At 36.3% G+C, this 15262-nt stretch overlaps 1 protein-coding gene across 1 annotated transcript; it reads left to right on the plus strand.

Annotated features, from left to right (window-relative positions):
- Positions 1-1030: 1030 nt before the first annotated feature.
- LOC132186262 (pleiotropic drug resistance protein 1-like) lies at positions 1031-11406 on the plus strand. Its single transcript, XM_059600148.1, has 24 exons — positions 1031-1335; positions 2151-2271; positions 2379-2467; positions 2668-2752; positions 2857-3016; positions 3319-3395; positions 3748-3801; positions 3909-3999; positions 4100-4401; positions 6352-6633; positions 6753-7069; positions 7173-7336; positions 7516-7619; positions 7709-7865; positions 7960-8085; positions 8205-8305; positions 8585-8917; positions 9178-9468; positions 9618-9707; positions 9789-9919; positions 10032-10259; positions 10339-10510; positions 10789-11043; positions 11149-11406. The coding sequence occupies exons 1-24, from the start codon at positions 1031-1033 to the stop codon at positions 11404-11406; spliced, it is 4293 nt and encodes a 1430-aa protein (XP_059456131.1).
- The last annotated feature ends 3856 nt before the right edge of the window (positions 11407-15262 follow it).

Below are 15262 nucleotides of genomic sequence, written 5' to 3' on the forward strand. Positions count from 1 at the left end.
GACCATTCCAAGAGGGTGAAACTCATCGGCAGTTCCCCAAACTGTTGTTGTTTTGATAATTCTCAACCTTTTTTTCTTTTTTCAAACAATTGGCACATTCTTTTTGTTGAAATGCTTGTCCAATTCCACATCAATCTATCACTTTACAATCAAAGTTAACATTTTTCATCTGCCACGTGTCATTGGGGTGGAGTGTTACAAATGGTATCAGAGCCATTACCCCTTGAGATAGGGTAGTGTGCACAAATACATGAAGGTCGCTAGCGGACACTCGTTGGGACGCCAAGAATGGGTTAATTCCATAAGAGTCGTCAGCGGGGACACTGGGCCCTAAGAGGGGGTGATTGTGGCATCCCATATCGCTTGGATATAGAGATGCGGATATACTTAAATGTATATTTATACCCTTAATGACAACAATGCATTTTAAAGCCGTGATGATCATGATCTTATTAGAATTCTGCAGTTAAGCATGCTTTTGTGAGAGTAGTACCACGATGGATGACCTCCTGGAAAGTCTAGTTTGGGAGAGCAAAAAACAGACAATATTGTGTCATTGGGATGGGGTGTTCCAGTGTTTGTCTCCACTGCTGCTGAGTGTCTTGTTTGATGCGTTTGGTTTGAGTTTGGTAAAAAGAGTGGTTGGTAAGGTAAAGTATTATATATGACCTGATGGCCGCCTTAAGTATTCCATTAACACAGTTTTGTCCGTCTTTAACACACGTGCAGAGAAAGAACTTTTGAACATCAAAACATTTTCGTCGTTTACAAAGTCTGTTTATTGTTTTTTTCCAAAATTTGACAAGTGAACTTCCTCCAAAGTTCCTAAAAACAATAATATATGTCTGCCCAGAGATTTTTATTTTTTATTTTTTTTAATTTGAGAAAATACTACCAAATTTTAGGATGCAAAGAACCTGGACAGTCACAAAAACGAAAGCCACCCACATGCGTGCATGGCACTTCAGCCTCTCTATAAATACGCACACAACAGCAAAGTTGTTCAACACAGGGAACAATCTTTGGTACAATGGAGAGTGGTGATATATATAAGGCTGGCAGTAGTTTCCGACTAAGCAGTTCGCGGTCGGCATGGAGGAACAATGCCATGGAAGTCTTCTCGAGATCTTCACGGGAAGAAGACGACCAAGAAGCTCTCAAATGGGCTGCGCTTGAGAAGCTTGCTACTTACAGTACGCCGCAGAGAGATGCCACTGAGGTAGATGTGCATCATCTTGGGCTTAAGGAAAGAAAATGTTTGATGGAGAGGTTGGTGAAGGACCCCCAGGAGGATCATGAGAAATTCTTGTTGAAGCTCAAGGACCGCGTCGACAGGTAACCTTTGTTAGATTACGATTTATTTCAAAAACTTAATTTGTTTATAGAAAAATATGTATTAATCATTTAATTTATATTATAATACTATCACTTACGTGCGAGTTCAAACTTTCTCTTGATAAAAGAGACCCAATACGTAAAATATTAATTGTCGGAAAAAATGTTTGAATTCAGGATCTTTGTTCTAAGACTCGTAAATTACCTCTTATTTCAAAAGGTTAAGCTTATAAAAAGATGTAACTTTTTAATTATTTAATTTATATTCTAATAACTTTACCCCATTAGATGCATTGCAGAATGCCAATTTTATTCATCCATTTTTCTTTTAATATTTTTAGGAAAAATTATAGTTTACCTCCCAAAAGTTGACAGCGTTTTTCAATTCGAACATCAAAGTTTCAATTTTTGCAATGCACCCCCACAAAGTTCCAATTTTTTTCAATTCGACCAATATCATCCCAAAATCCCATATTGCCCATGATTTTTATTTTTATTTTTTTATTTTTTATGAAAACGAAAACAAATTTGGGGGGTGTAAAAATGACCAGATTAGCCATCCCGAATTTTTTTAAATTTTTTTTATAAAAAATAAAAAAAATAAAAATTAGGAGCAATATGAGAAGTTTTGGATACAATTGGTCAAATTGAAAAAATTTGAAACTTTGGGGGGGTGGATTGCAAAAATTAAAACTTGGGTGTTCAAATTGAAAAACGTTGTCAACTTGAGGGGGTAAACTGTAATTTTCCCATATTTTTATGGACGCTTGTTTACTATGAATTTTGAGTAATTTTTTTTTCTTTGAACTTCTTAGAGTTGGAATTACTATTCCTACAATTGAAGTCCGGTTCGAGCATTTAAATGTTGTGGCAGAGGTTCTTGTTGGAAGCAGGGCTTTGTCTACATTCTTAAATTTCTCTGTTAACATACTGTTGGTAAGAATATGTAGATACGTACAACATTTGTTCATATTATACAAATACTTCGATATTTTTCATTTTATTCAATTTTAAACAACTTACTTTGTCGTTTGATTTTTAAGGATTTCTTGAATTATCTTCATATTCTTCCAAGTAGCAAGAAACAATTGTCTATCCTTCAAGATGTTAGTGGAGTTATCAAGCCCAGCAGGTGAAAAAGCAGTATTTGTTTTGTTAAATTATAACTTATCATAAAAACTTATGTTAATAAGAATTGTACGTTAAATATTTAATTGAAATGAAAGGTGAATTGTAGAGCCGGGTACGAAATTATTACCTCTGCTCCAACAATCTTTGTCTAATTAGTACTTCTATTATTAATTTCTGACCTGGTTGACATGTTTTACATAGAATGACATTGCTTTTGGGTCCTCCAAGTTCGGGAAAGACCACACTCTTGTTGGCTTTGGCTGGAGAGCTTGATCCCGACCTAAAGGTATATACATAAGAGTAGACGATGTTTTCCAACTTTGTAGTTTTGAATAATATTCTACTTTCTGGCTTTATTTCTAATACATGGAAGTCAAAATTCTTGTCCAGTTCTCTGGGAATGTGAGTTATAATGGCTATAAAATGCAAGAGTTTGTTCCCCAGAGAACTGCAGCCTATGTTAGTCAACATGACTTCCATATTGCTGAAATGACTGTGAGGGAAACCTTGGATTTTTCTGCAAGATGTCAAGGGGTCGGATCACGTTATGGTTAGTTTACAACATTCCCTTCCTTTTTCTCCTCTTATATATATATATATATATATATATATATATATGAGAGTAATGATAGAGATCATTTTTTTATCCTCCTAAAGTTAATATAACTTTTAAAATTACCATTAAATTTTAGATAAATTATACTTAAATTTTAATCTAATGGTGATTTTTAAAACCACATCAACTTTAAGAGGATAAAAAAATAGTCCCCAATATTACTCTATATATATCTTTCCTACATTTTTGATTGATCTTTTTTCCGTTTTTTTTTACACCTTGTTGTGGTACTAAAGAGATGCTAGCAGAGTTAGCAAGAAGAGAGAAAGAAGCCAATATTAGGCCAGATCCTGATATTGATATCTTCATGAAGGTAAGTAAAAATTCATTGTCACTTATTTCATTAGGAGTTTTTTTTTTTAACCCAAATATATTGGGTTTTGCCCCGATTAGATCTAGAGTACATTATGCAAAGTGCCCCTCCACTATGTGGCTGGTTCCAAAGAAATATTTGCACTCAAAGGGGTCAAACCTTAAATTTATCCAAACCAAATAACTTACCACTCGAATCAACCCCTTGAGATTTCATTAAGAGATTTTATAGCACTAAAAGTACTTATTAATTATGAAAGAAACAACATCTCTCTCTTCTTCATTCTACTATCAGTTTTTTATTATATTTTATTTTGCTAAACATGCTTATATGATTGGAATTGTCAATTCAGGCAGTAGCAATAGAAGGTCAGGAGGCAAGCGTGGTAACAGATTATATTATCAAGGTAACATCATACAAATTTGTTAATTGCAATAATTATGAAAAGAAAGATCAATAGCAAGATAGTTTATTTCAGTCCATTGATGATTTTATCATCAATCAACTTTGCAGATTTTGGGATTGGATGTCTGCGCAGATACCTTGGTAGGGAGTCAAATTTTGCGGGGCATATCTGGAGGACAAAGGAAGCGTGTTACAACAGGTAACTCCATTTCTATTCCAAACTACATATAAAAACTAAATAATTATTAATTTCTATTCCAACATTATTAAATTATATATATATATATATACATATATAGGTGAGATGTTGGTCGGGCCATCTAAGGTGCTACTGATGGACGAAATATCTACTGGTTTGGATAGCTCGACAACTTTTCAGATTGTGAATTCAATCAAACAATATGTTCACATTCTCAACGGAACTGTCGTCATCTCCCTCCTCCAGCCGGCACCTGAGACTTACAATCTTTTTGATGACATTATTCTTCTCTCTGATGGCCAAATTGTGTACCAGGGTCCTCGGGAACAAGTTCTAGATTTCTTTGATTTTATGGGCTTTAAATGTCCTGAGAGGAAAGGAGTGGCCGACTTCCTGCAAGAAGTAAGTTCGAATTTTGAACTTTAAACTTTGAAGCGCAAGAACTTGATATTACAATTTTTTAAACTTTAAAGGTATGATTGATAAAGTCCACTTAACCTCCTTAAATTATTAACCTAATGACAATCTATTCCCCAAATTATCAGTTGCGACAATTTACCCTAAAACTATCAAAATAATGACAATGTATTCCTAATTTTAACAAAATGACAAAATTATCCTAACTAAAATAAAAACAAAAATACTAATATTTAATTTTTTTTCAAAATTTTAAGGGTATTTTTGTCTTATTGAAATTTATATAGGGGTAATTTCGTCATTTTACTAGCACTGAGGGCAATTGATAGTTTGAAGGTAGATTATCATTGGGTGATAGTTTGAGGGGTTAAGTGGACTTTACCCAAAAAGTATCGAAACATGGGATTGAGATTCCTAAAATTTTAGATTCTCAAATTCATAAATCTCAGTCATCCATCTTATTTAAGCGTCTAAAATAAGCCATATTATCTCAGTCATCCATCTTATCTAAGCGTCTAAAATAAACCATATTTCAGCAGTTAATGAGTAAGATATCCTCAATGAAACGGAATTAGGATCGGGAATATCTTCTATTTGGTGTGGCAAAAAAACTCATGTTTTCTGCCCTCCAAATAGAAGAAAGACATCTCAGCTAAAGTATAATAATTTCACAAAAATTGCGTACAACAAAAACACTAGATTTTGAGCTTCAATGGAGAGAGAGAAAGGAGAGACTTCCGGCCTTAGACCCGCCGTAGGTCAGCAGACCCAAGCGGGTCTCGGGCTAGACCAGCCTACCGGTCCCTCTTGTTCCCCGGTGTTCTCTCTCTCTTTCTCCGGTGACATTTGGTATGCCGGTTCTCCTCTTGATTTCTGGTGCTCCTTCTCTCTCTCATTCTCACCGGTGGTAGCAGGAGAACCAAAAAAATTTCTGAGTCACCGAAAAGCCAGATTAGATAATTGAAATCTAGTTTTAGAAAATTGTGTCAAATTTTGTGTTTCAATCTCTGGTTGTAAAACCCAGATCAAGTGCTCTCTCTCTCTATACATTTCCTGGCCAATTTTCCCCTACAAAAAACAATGAATTGGAAAATAAAAATAAATAGGTAGTCTCTTTATCAAGTATACTGGGGCAATTCAAAACCCATGTAATCTTCTGCAGGCACAGCACATCGCCATTTCTAGTGTGTGTGAGTGAGAGAGAGAAAGAGAGAGAGCACTGGGCAACTTTTTTTCTCTGCGTGTGTGTGAGAAAGAGAGGGAGAGAGCACTGGGTAGCTTTTTTTTCTCTGTGTGTGTGTTTGAGAGAGAGGGAGCACTGGAGAGGTCTGGGTTGAGCTCCAGCGTATTCTCCGGCAACTCTAGCTGGGCTCTGGTAAGGTCTTTGCTGCCGCCGGAGAGAGGGGGGAAAAATGAGGGTTTTTGTGGGAGTTAATCCTGTGTTTTTGTTCTTATTTTCTTAAGATGCAATAGGTGAGGTGGCAGCATTTGAATGGAAGGCAGAAAACATGAATAGCAGCAACTCTTATTAGGATTATCTCTATTTCATTTCAACCGAAGAATATTCAGTTATAGTGGATGGGTATTTTTGTCTTTTTAAAAAGTAAAAAAACAAAAATACCTCACTACTATAACTAAGTGGATATTATGCAGTTCATTTGAATTGGAGAGAATCTTGTTCCAAGGAAATGTAGGTTTAGTAGTTTTCTCATTAAATGCTGAAATATGACTTATTTTATACACTTAGATGAGATAAATTGTTGAAATTTATGAATTTGATAATCTAAAATTTAAAAGAAATTATAGGAGATCTCAATCCGGAAAGATGGAGGGTAAATAAAGTTTTGGTTAGCAATTATTATCTTCCAAGAAGATAGCATTGCATACGTGTGTAGAATCTCATGTAGGAATTCATGTACAATTAATTTGTGATAGGTGACATCAAGGAAAGATCAGCAGCAGTATTGGGCTCAAAAAAATGAGCTTTACCGTTTTGTCACCGTTAAGGAATTTGCTAAGGCATTCCAATCATTCCATGTGGGGCGGAAGCTTAGAGATGAACTTGCAACTCCATTCAACAAGGCTGACAGCCACCCTGCTGCATTGACAACTAGAAAATATGGTGTCAAAAAGGAGGAGCTGTTGAAAGCTTGCTTGTCAAGAGAATTCTTGCTCATGAAGAGGAATTCGTTTGTCTACATTTTCAAGCTCACCCAAGTAAATATATATTTTACCTCTATTTTCACCTTGTTTCTTATTTATTTATTTATTTACATTAAATTTCATTGTACATGAATTTGACTGAATATTACTATCTTTGTGCTTTGTGCTTTTAGCTTACAATAATGGCACTGATTGCCATGACACTTTTTCTACGAACTGAGATGCACCACGATTCAGAAACTGATGGAAGAATCTATACTGGTGCTTTGTTCTATAGTGTCGTTATTCTCATGTTTAGTGGCACACCTGAGATTTCCATGACCGTTGAAAAGCTTCCAGTTTTCTTCAAGCAAAGGAAGCTCCTATTCTATCCTCCATGGGCTTACTCTCTCCCTACATGGATCATCAAGATCCCTATGTCGTCTCTAGAAGTTGCTATCTGGGTTTTCATCACCTACTATGTCATTGGTTTTGACCCAAATGTTGGAAGGTAAAAGATAAAGACGAAAAAAAAAAAAAAAATTAAAAATCTCATTACTTTTGTTATTAAGTGCTCGAGAATATGTGATATGAACATAAATAATATATTGCAGGTTGTTTAGGCAGCACCTTGTGCTCTTCCTTGTAAATCAGATGGCTTCTGCATTATTCCGCTTTATTGCTGTAACTGGTAGAGGGAACCTAATTGTTGCCAACACATTTGGGTCATTAGCATTGGTCGTGCTTTTCGCTTTGAGTGGCTTTGTCCTCTCAAGAGGTATAATATAATTTAACTTGTTCATACACTAACAAAACGTGGCTTTTCTATCATAAAAAATGCTATTTATTAGAGTGTTATATGACTGCTAAATAACTGACAAGACATGGCAGTGAAAAATGTCAGTTATACGACTGCTACGTAATTGATGCTTATAGCTTTGTTGCTTACTGCCACAGAGAACATAAAGCAATGGTGGATATGGGGTTACTGGATTTCACCCATGATGTATGGGCAGAATGCTTTAGTAGTCAACGAGTTCCTTGGGAAGAGTTGGAAACAAGTAATTTCTTGAATTGGTTGCTGCATGTGAACTTATTTTGGTTGTCTCTTATAATTGTTTGATATTTGAGAATGTTTTCTCTGTTAAAGGTTCTACCAAACTCAACGGAACCACTGGGGGTTGAAGTTTTGAAGTCTCGCGGATTCTTCTCTCATGCATATTGGTATTGGATAGGCGTAGGAGCATTAGTTGGATATGTATTACTTTTCAATGCTGGCTTCACTCTTGCTCTCACTTTTTTCAATCGTGAGTATCGCCACTCTATCCACTTTGATATGTATATATATATATATATATATACAGTTTTATATCTAGTAATACTGTAAAAATGATTGTGCAGCTTTGGGGAAGCCAGAGGCTGTTAAATCAGAAGAGCCTCAAAGCAATGGATATGATGACAGATGTGGAAAAGCCATTGGATCACCACCTCGAGGAAATAACTCAAGTCACGGAACCAACAACATAGGTGATATATCTTCAACTTAAAGTTATATTATTCTTGTATGTGTGGATGTGTGTTCTTTGTTTTTTCATTTATGTTATTTCTCTTCAACTTCAATCTAATTGAATGTTTTCGGCCTGCAGAGAGTGGAAATGAAATTAGCAGGAAAGGAGGAATCGTTCTTCCATTTGAGCAGCATACCCTTACCTTTGATGAAATTACGTACTGCATTGACATGCCACAGGTAGCTTTGTTAAATCACGACTTATGCTAAAGCTTAAGCCTATATAAAAGAATAAATTTAATCAAACTCTTGTGTGGGTTGAAACTCTCATTTAATAGGTAATGTTCTACAAGTTGAATATTTAACTGAAATGGGGTTTGAATGTTAGAATTGGAGTTCGAACTCAAGAGTTCTGGCTCGGATACCGTATTAAATAATCACTTATTCAAAATTTTAAGCTAATGATCATGAGAAGGAATAATGTAATCGTTTAATTAATACTTTAAGAAAACCGTGCAGGAAATGAAGAATAAAGGTGTTACCGAGGACAAATTGGTGCTCTTAAAGGGTGTGAGTGGTGCTTTCAGGCCAGGAGTTCTCACAGCTCTGATGGGTGTCAGTGGTGCTGGTAAAACAACTCTGATGGATGTGCTGGCCGATAGAAAAACTGGTGGATATATTGACGGGAAAATCACAATTTCTGGGTACCCAAAGAAGCAAGAAACGTTTGCTCGAGTTTCTGGATATTGTGAGCAAAACGACATCCACTCTCCTCATGTTATTGTCTATGAGTCCTTGCTCTATTCAGCATGGCTCCGTCTGTCTGCTGATGTCGATTTTGAAACAAGGAAGGTTGGCATCTAAAACTCGAAATTTGTTCAGCCTTGGAGTTTCACGTATTTCTTTACTTGCAATTAAAACTGTATTTTGAAGCTTTATTTGCCACTTAAGGATCTCTGAATGATAAAAAGCTGGAAAACTTAATACTTACTTTCTGCGGTATAGGCGGTTTTGCAACAATAATGAAGTTTACCCTAAGAAGTTTGAGTCAACCACAAGCAGCCTGAATGTTTACTTATGTTGATTTTTGAAAATGAAAAATGTTTTTGCAGATGTTCATTGAGGAAGTTATGGAGCTTGTGGAGCTAAAACCACTGAGGCAATCATTAGTTGGGTTGCCTGGTGTGAACGGTCTCTCAACCGAGCAACGCAAGAGGCTAACCATTGCAGTAGAGCTAGTTGCCAACCCTTCCATAATTTTCATGGATGAGCCAACTTCAGGGCTGGATGCTAGAGCTGCTGCTATTGTCATGAGAACCGTTAGGAACACCGTCGACACAGGAAGAACGGTTGTGTGCACCATCCATCAGCCAAGCATCGACATATTTGAAGCTTTTGATGAGGTGTGACTAATACTAATAAATCAACACAATTTGTGATGTGTGCCTCGGCTAATTTTGCAACTGGTTATGAAATAAAAAGGAAAAATATTTTTGTTTAAACTTCCATTGCAACCTCAAAATTGGAGGTTATGATCGTCTCTTTTGTGCAGCTATTCCTAATGAAGCAAGGGGGGCAAGAGATGTATGTAGGGCCATTGGGTCGTCATTCCTGTCATTTAATCAAGTATTTTGAGGTATCTGTGCAGAATGTCAGCAGATGCATACTTTGATCTTTATCTTTCTGGAAGGTTTGCTGATGCATTTACTCTGTGTTTACAAAGGGAATAGGAGTTACTGGAATTCAAGATGGTTACAATCCAGCTACTTGGATGCTAGAAGTTACTTCTTCAGCACGTGAATCAGCTTTGGGGATTGACTTTGCTAAAGAATACAGAAATTCAGAGTTGTACAGGTAACTCTAATCATATGCACCCACAGTACTAGAATATCTTTCTCATAGTAATGTACTTTTTTGCCAATATACTCATGAATTGCATATATATATATATATATATATATCCCAGGAGAAACAAAGCACTTGTTAGAGAATTGAGCAGCCCTATTCTTGGATCAAAGGACCTCTACTTCCCTAATCAATATTCACAGTCATATTTCTCCCAATTCATGGCTTGCTTATGGAAACAACACTGGTCATATTGGCGCAACCCACTATACACTGCTGTAAGGTTTCTCTTCACGATGATCATAGCCCTGATGTTCGGGACAATGTTCTGGAACCTTGGCTCCAAAACGTAAGTTAAGATATAAATGAGAAAATTCTTGTAATTGTCTTTGAGATTTTTAATTAATTCTTGACATTGATAATTACAGGACAAAGCAACAAGACGTATTCAATGCTGTGGGTTCCATGTATGCTGCTGTTCTCTTTATTGGTTTTAAAAACTCTAACTCAGTGCAGCCAATAGTGGCTGTTGAACGAACAGTCTTCTATAGAGAAAGAGCAGCTGGGATGTATTCAGCCTTGCCATATGCTTTTGCACAGGTAAACGCTATTCTTCAGGCTATTGTTCATGTGTAGTATGATCAATAATTTTTGTATGTCACTTGCCCTGCATGGGCAGCTCGAATGGAAGCCTCAGTGGTGTTCTACCTCGAGATCTTGTGTTTGAGTCCGGACTCAAGTAGAGATTTTGGTTTTTCTATATTGGGACGGGTCTGAAGGGCCCTACTTTAGAAAGATTCCACGTTATCAAAAAAAAAAAACTTTTAGATGTCACTTAAAACTTTATCAATATTATGCGATTTAATCTTTGGTTGCAGATTGTGATTGAGCTCCCATATGTTTTTGTACAAGCTGTGTCCTATGGTGTCATAGTATATGCAATGAATGGATTTGAATGGACTGCTCCCAAGTTCTTTTGGTATCTATTTTTCATGTATTTTTCACTATTGTACTTCACCTTCTATGGCATGATGGTTGTTGGCGTGACACCAAACGACCACATTGCTTACGTAATTGCTTATGCATTTTATACAACATGGAACCTCTTTTCAGGATTCATAATCCCACGACCTGTAAGTTTCTCCACCTCAAATTCTTTCAATTGCAATATCCCCTAATTTCAATATGACTAATCTCTTTCCCTCTGCTTTCATTTGCCTACATGGTATTAACAACAGAGGATCCCCATTTGGTGGAGATGGTACTCTTGGGTATGTCCAATAGCTTGGACCTTGTATGGGATGACTGCATCAGAATTTGGAGATAAGAAGAACATCCTTGAAACTGGTGAAACAGTTGAAGATTTTGTTAGAGAATATTTTGGTTTCAAACATGAATTCGTGGCGGTGGCTGCGGCTGCCGTTGTTGGGTTCACATTACTCTTTGCATTTATGTTTGCTGTGTCCATTAAGGTCTTCAATTTCCAAAAACGATAGAAATTTGTTTAGATCATTTAAATAGGATGGTGAGCATATTAATGTTAACTAATAAACTTAATTTTAATAATATTTAGTTGAGTCTTTTCATTTCATATTCTCATATGTTACTAAGTGAGTTAAAGAGGTTGTGTCTTTTAATTTTTCAAGAGTTATTTTACATAAGAGTTACATGGGAGTTATATGAGATGTAAATGAATGAAGTTATTGTGAAGAAGTTAGAAAGGTCATTTGTATCCTATAAATACCCATGTAAGCAAGTTATTTTATTAAGTTGAATAAAGTTGAACATTCCTCTTCTTATTTTGTATTCTCTCTAAGTGAGTGTTATTTCCGATTTTCAACAAAGTGGTATCAGAGCAAACAAGTAGATACTAAAAAACAGTGCCACAAATAATGCTAACAGGAAGAGACTACCAACAAACCAAGGCTAATGACATGCGAAAGATGTCCTAATGGGAAATAGAAATGCCATCAAACTTATCTACCCGGTACCCTTTTATATTTGTATGCTTAACCAAATTTTAGATTTCGTTGAGTGGTCCTCACGTGGCCATCATGACTTTGACAAACTCCTCATAGTTGATATGTCCTAGAGAAATGGCCAATTCAACCTTCCCATTTCAATTCGCTGACCATTCCAAAAACAATTTTGATAATTGGTAAATTATTATGAAGGCATTGCTTGGATCGCAAGATGCTTGGGAGATTATAGAAAAAGGCTACGATGAGCCTAGTGATGAAGTTTCTTTGAGTTCTGATGCAAATTGCATACCCATCAGTTTGTTTTATTTTCTGAACCGACTTTATGTTGTTATTTTATTAGGGTTAGGGTTTTGGGAGTCTTTATTTCGTTATTTTATTAGGTTTAGGGTTTTGAGGTATTTATGTCATATTTTATTAGGTTTAGGGTTTTAGGCTATAAATATATGCTTATAGCCTGATAAGTGCTAGAATATTCATATTTTCAGCCCTTAACTTGCATGTTTTAATCCTTTAGTTTTGGTTAATTAGGCCATTTTACTTCCTTTTTGTATTTTCTTTGTTTTATAGGCTTTTGGAAGAAAATAAAGCGTTTCTGAAAAATTCCAAGCTTAAAGGGCAAATTGGGAAGATCTAGAAGATATGGTTAAGCTTAACCAATCATGGTTAAAGTTTAATCAAATAAAGGAAAGGATTAATTCGGAATTTCTCAATTTGAAGTCAAATCGGATTGGATGCAAAATTGGATTCTGAATACGTCTCGGTATTTTGGCCATAACTTTCAGCTCAGATATCCGATTGAGGTGATTCAAGCGGCATTGGAAAGATAACTCAAACTTATACAATTCATTGTGAAATATCATTTTCCCAATTCGGAGCGCCGCAAGGCCAAAATCACGCCGCAAGATAGGACCGCAATTCTGGGCGAATCCTATTCCGATTTGGGCTTAGGTTTTCTTTAACCTAATTGGGCTTGGACTTAAATCTCCGAAATTCCTAGGATTACTAGGGCTTCTAGGACTCTCCTAAGCCCTATAAATAGACCTCTAAGCCTCACAATTGAGGGGGATCAGACGAAGACGCGCCGGGGGCGCCGTTCTTGGTCGCTTTCCGTGTTTTCTGGGTTTTTGTAGCTTGGAACTCGAATTCTTTTGTAAGTTTTTAATTTTAATGAAGTAATTTAGTTTCTTTATGATTTCTTTTGTCATGAGAGGCTAAATCTTCAACTAAGGTTGAAGATGAAGCCTCGCCATTGATTAGTTTTATATTTTTATGTTTTGTTCGTACAAATCCGTCGTTTAATGTAATGTATGTTCGTTTCAATTCAATTGTGTGACAAAATTGTGATTGATTGTTGTTTATAAATCGTGAAAACGTTGGATATTCGTTGTGTTTCATCCAACGGATACATCGAATGATTTGATTGAGACTTATATCCATTGTGATTTACGGATACAATGGATGATTTGATCTCAATTGGATATTCGTTGTGATTTGTAATAGAGATGGATTCATCGAATGATTCAATTGGTTTATAAAAAAACAATAGAACATATATAGGGTTTAATTGTTTGTCGGATGCATGAATGAAAACATAAGAATGTATGCTTTGATTTGGTGAGGTGAATTCTAAAACCTTAGTCGTTTATCTTTTGATTATTTTTATTTTATTTAGTTTATGTTAGTTTATTTTCAAAATCAAAATCATTCGGAACTAGGTTAAGATATAATTGATTTAGATAGAAATTAAATTTCACAAACACAATTCCCTGTGGATCGACCTCGCACTTGCACACACACTATATTGCACACGACTCGTGCACTTGCGAGTACAATTAAATTTGTACATCAAATTTTGGCGCCGTTGCCGGGGATTTGTTTGTTTGTGAAAATTGATTTTTGTTTAAATTGATTTTATTTTTCTACTAGTTATTTTCTTTTTACAGTTTGTTGCCTTTTATTTTTATTTTTTTTATTTGTTTCTGTTTATAGTTACTAATAAAAATAAAAAAATAAAAAAGAGAAAAAGTTGTTTGTTTTTGTTGTTTTTGTTGCAGCTCTGCCGAAGGAACTAGTCCCTGCCAAAGCGCTTGATCGCACATCACCTACACTCGAGCGCATTCGAGCCTAACGCAGCAAGCATCCCGCGTGCCTGCGCTCGACACTTCCGCAGGTGCGCGCGAGCGCACACCCCGCGCCCATGTACGCTCGATCGCACATCACTTGCGCTCGAGTGCACCTTCGCAGACTACACCAAAACGGGCCAGCACCTTGAATTTTGCCAAACTTATGTTTGGTCCGTTTTGTGAGTTTTTGTTTTGATTTTTTGTTTTTAATTTTTGGTATTTTTGTTTATTTTATTTTTAAAAAAAAAAATCCAAAAAAATCCAAAAAAAATTTTGGTTAATGTTTCATGTGGAAGTGTGCTTTGTTTAAAGAGTGAGGATAAGCATGAATTTTCCTTTAGGTAATTTTAATGCTACCCTTAGTTGTAGGACACCCGCTTTTTCCAACCATCCTCATCATTTTCACCCACATGGACCATGTTCATACTGCTCTAACCCTTATCATAGTTCAGGTAATTGTCCATCTTGGGGACAATTTTCCAATTTTTCACATGAGCAGATGAACACCAATTTCTCCAGTTTGGGGTCTGAATCAAATTTCAATTGCTACACCCTCGATTGGAGCAACCATTCTAATTTCTCGTGGCAAGCTAATGCTACGGGAAATTATGCTCCCCAATTTGATGAACTGCACCATCCTGAATATCCGCAGTTCGACAACCAATCCTCTACCCCTTCACCCTGCAATTATCCTCCACAAGATTTATCATTGGAAAACACCCTCAAAGAGTTCATACAGTCTAATGGCCAAACCTTGCAAGAGCTTAAAAATGCCACCATGGTCAACTCCCAAGCCATAAATGAAGTGAAGAATGCAGCCATGGCCAACACTCAAGCAATTGAAAAGTTGGAAGGACAGCTTGGTTATTTAGTTGCTGAACTCACTAGAATAGAGGAAGAAGAGCTTCAAAGTCAGTTGATGGCTGAAAGGCACTACATGATTGATGAGGATGATTCTAGCAATCCTTATCATGAGCATGTCAAAGCCACCACCCCAATTAGGAGAGAGAAAATTGTTGAGGAGACTGTTGATGAGACAAGTCTAGAGGACCCATTGGGAAAGTGCTTTGCTCAATTTGGATGTGACCTAGACCTTGACAAGTTACTTGAGCAAGCTGATGCCTTATTGGACTCCACTCCTAAGATGCGAATTGAAAATGGGGAAACCACTGAGATATCATTCCCTAACTCACCCTCATTAGCAGCTGAGCCTTTCATTGTGGGTAACCATGAGGAGAAAGAAAAAG

Source organism: Corylus avellana, chromosome ca7 (genome assembly GCF_901000735.1).
Source record: "Corylus avellana chromosome ca7, CavTom2PMs-1.0".
Lineage (NCBI taxonomy): Eukaryota > Viridiplantae > Streptophyta > Magnoliopsida > Fagales > Betulaceae > Corylus > Corylus avellana.

Coding starts and splice junctions, on each gene's coding strand:
- LOC132186262 (XM_059600148.1), top strand. CDS start 1,031: ATGGAGAGTGGTGATATATATAAGGCTGGCAGTAGTTTCCGACTAAGC. Junction 7,866..7,959: donor TGCTCTCACTTTTTTCAATC/GTGAGTATCGCC, acceptor ATGATTGTGCAG/CTTTGGGGAAGCCAGAGGCT. Junction 9,469..9,617: donor TATTTGAAGCTTTTGATGAG/GTGTGACTAATA, acceptor TCTTTTGTGCAG/CTATTCCTAATGAAGCAAGG.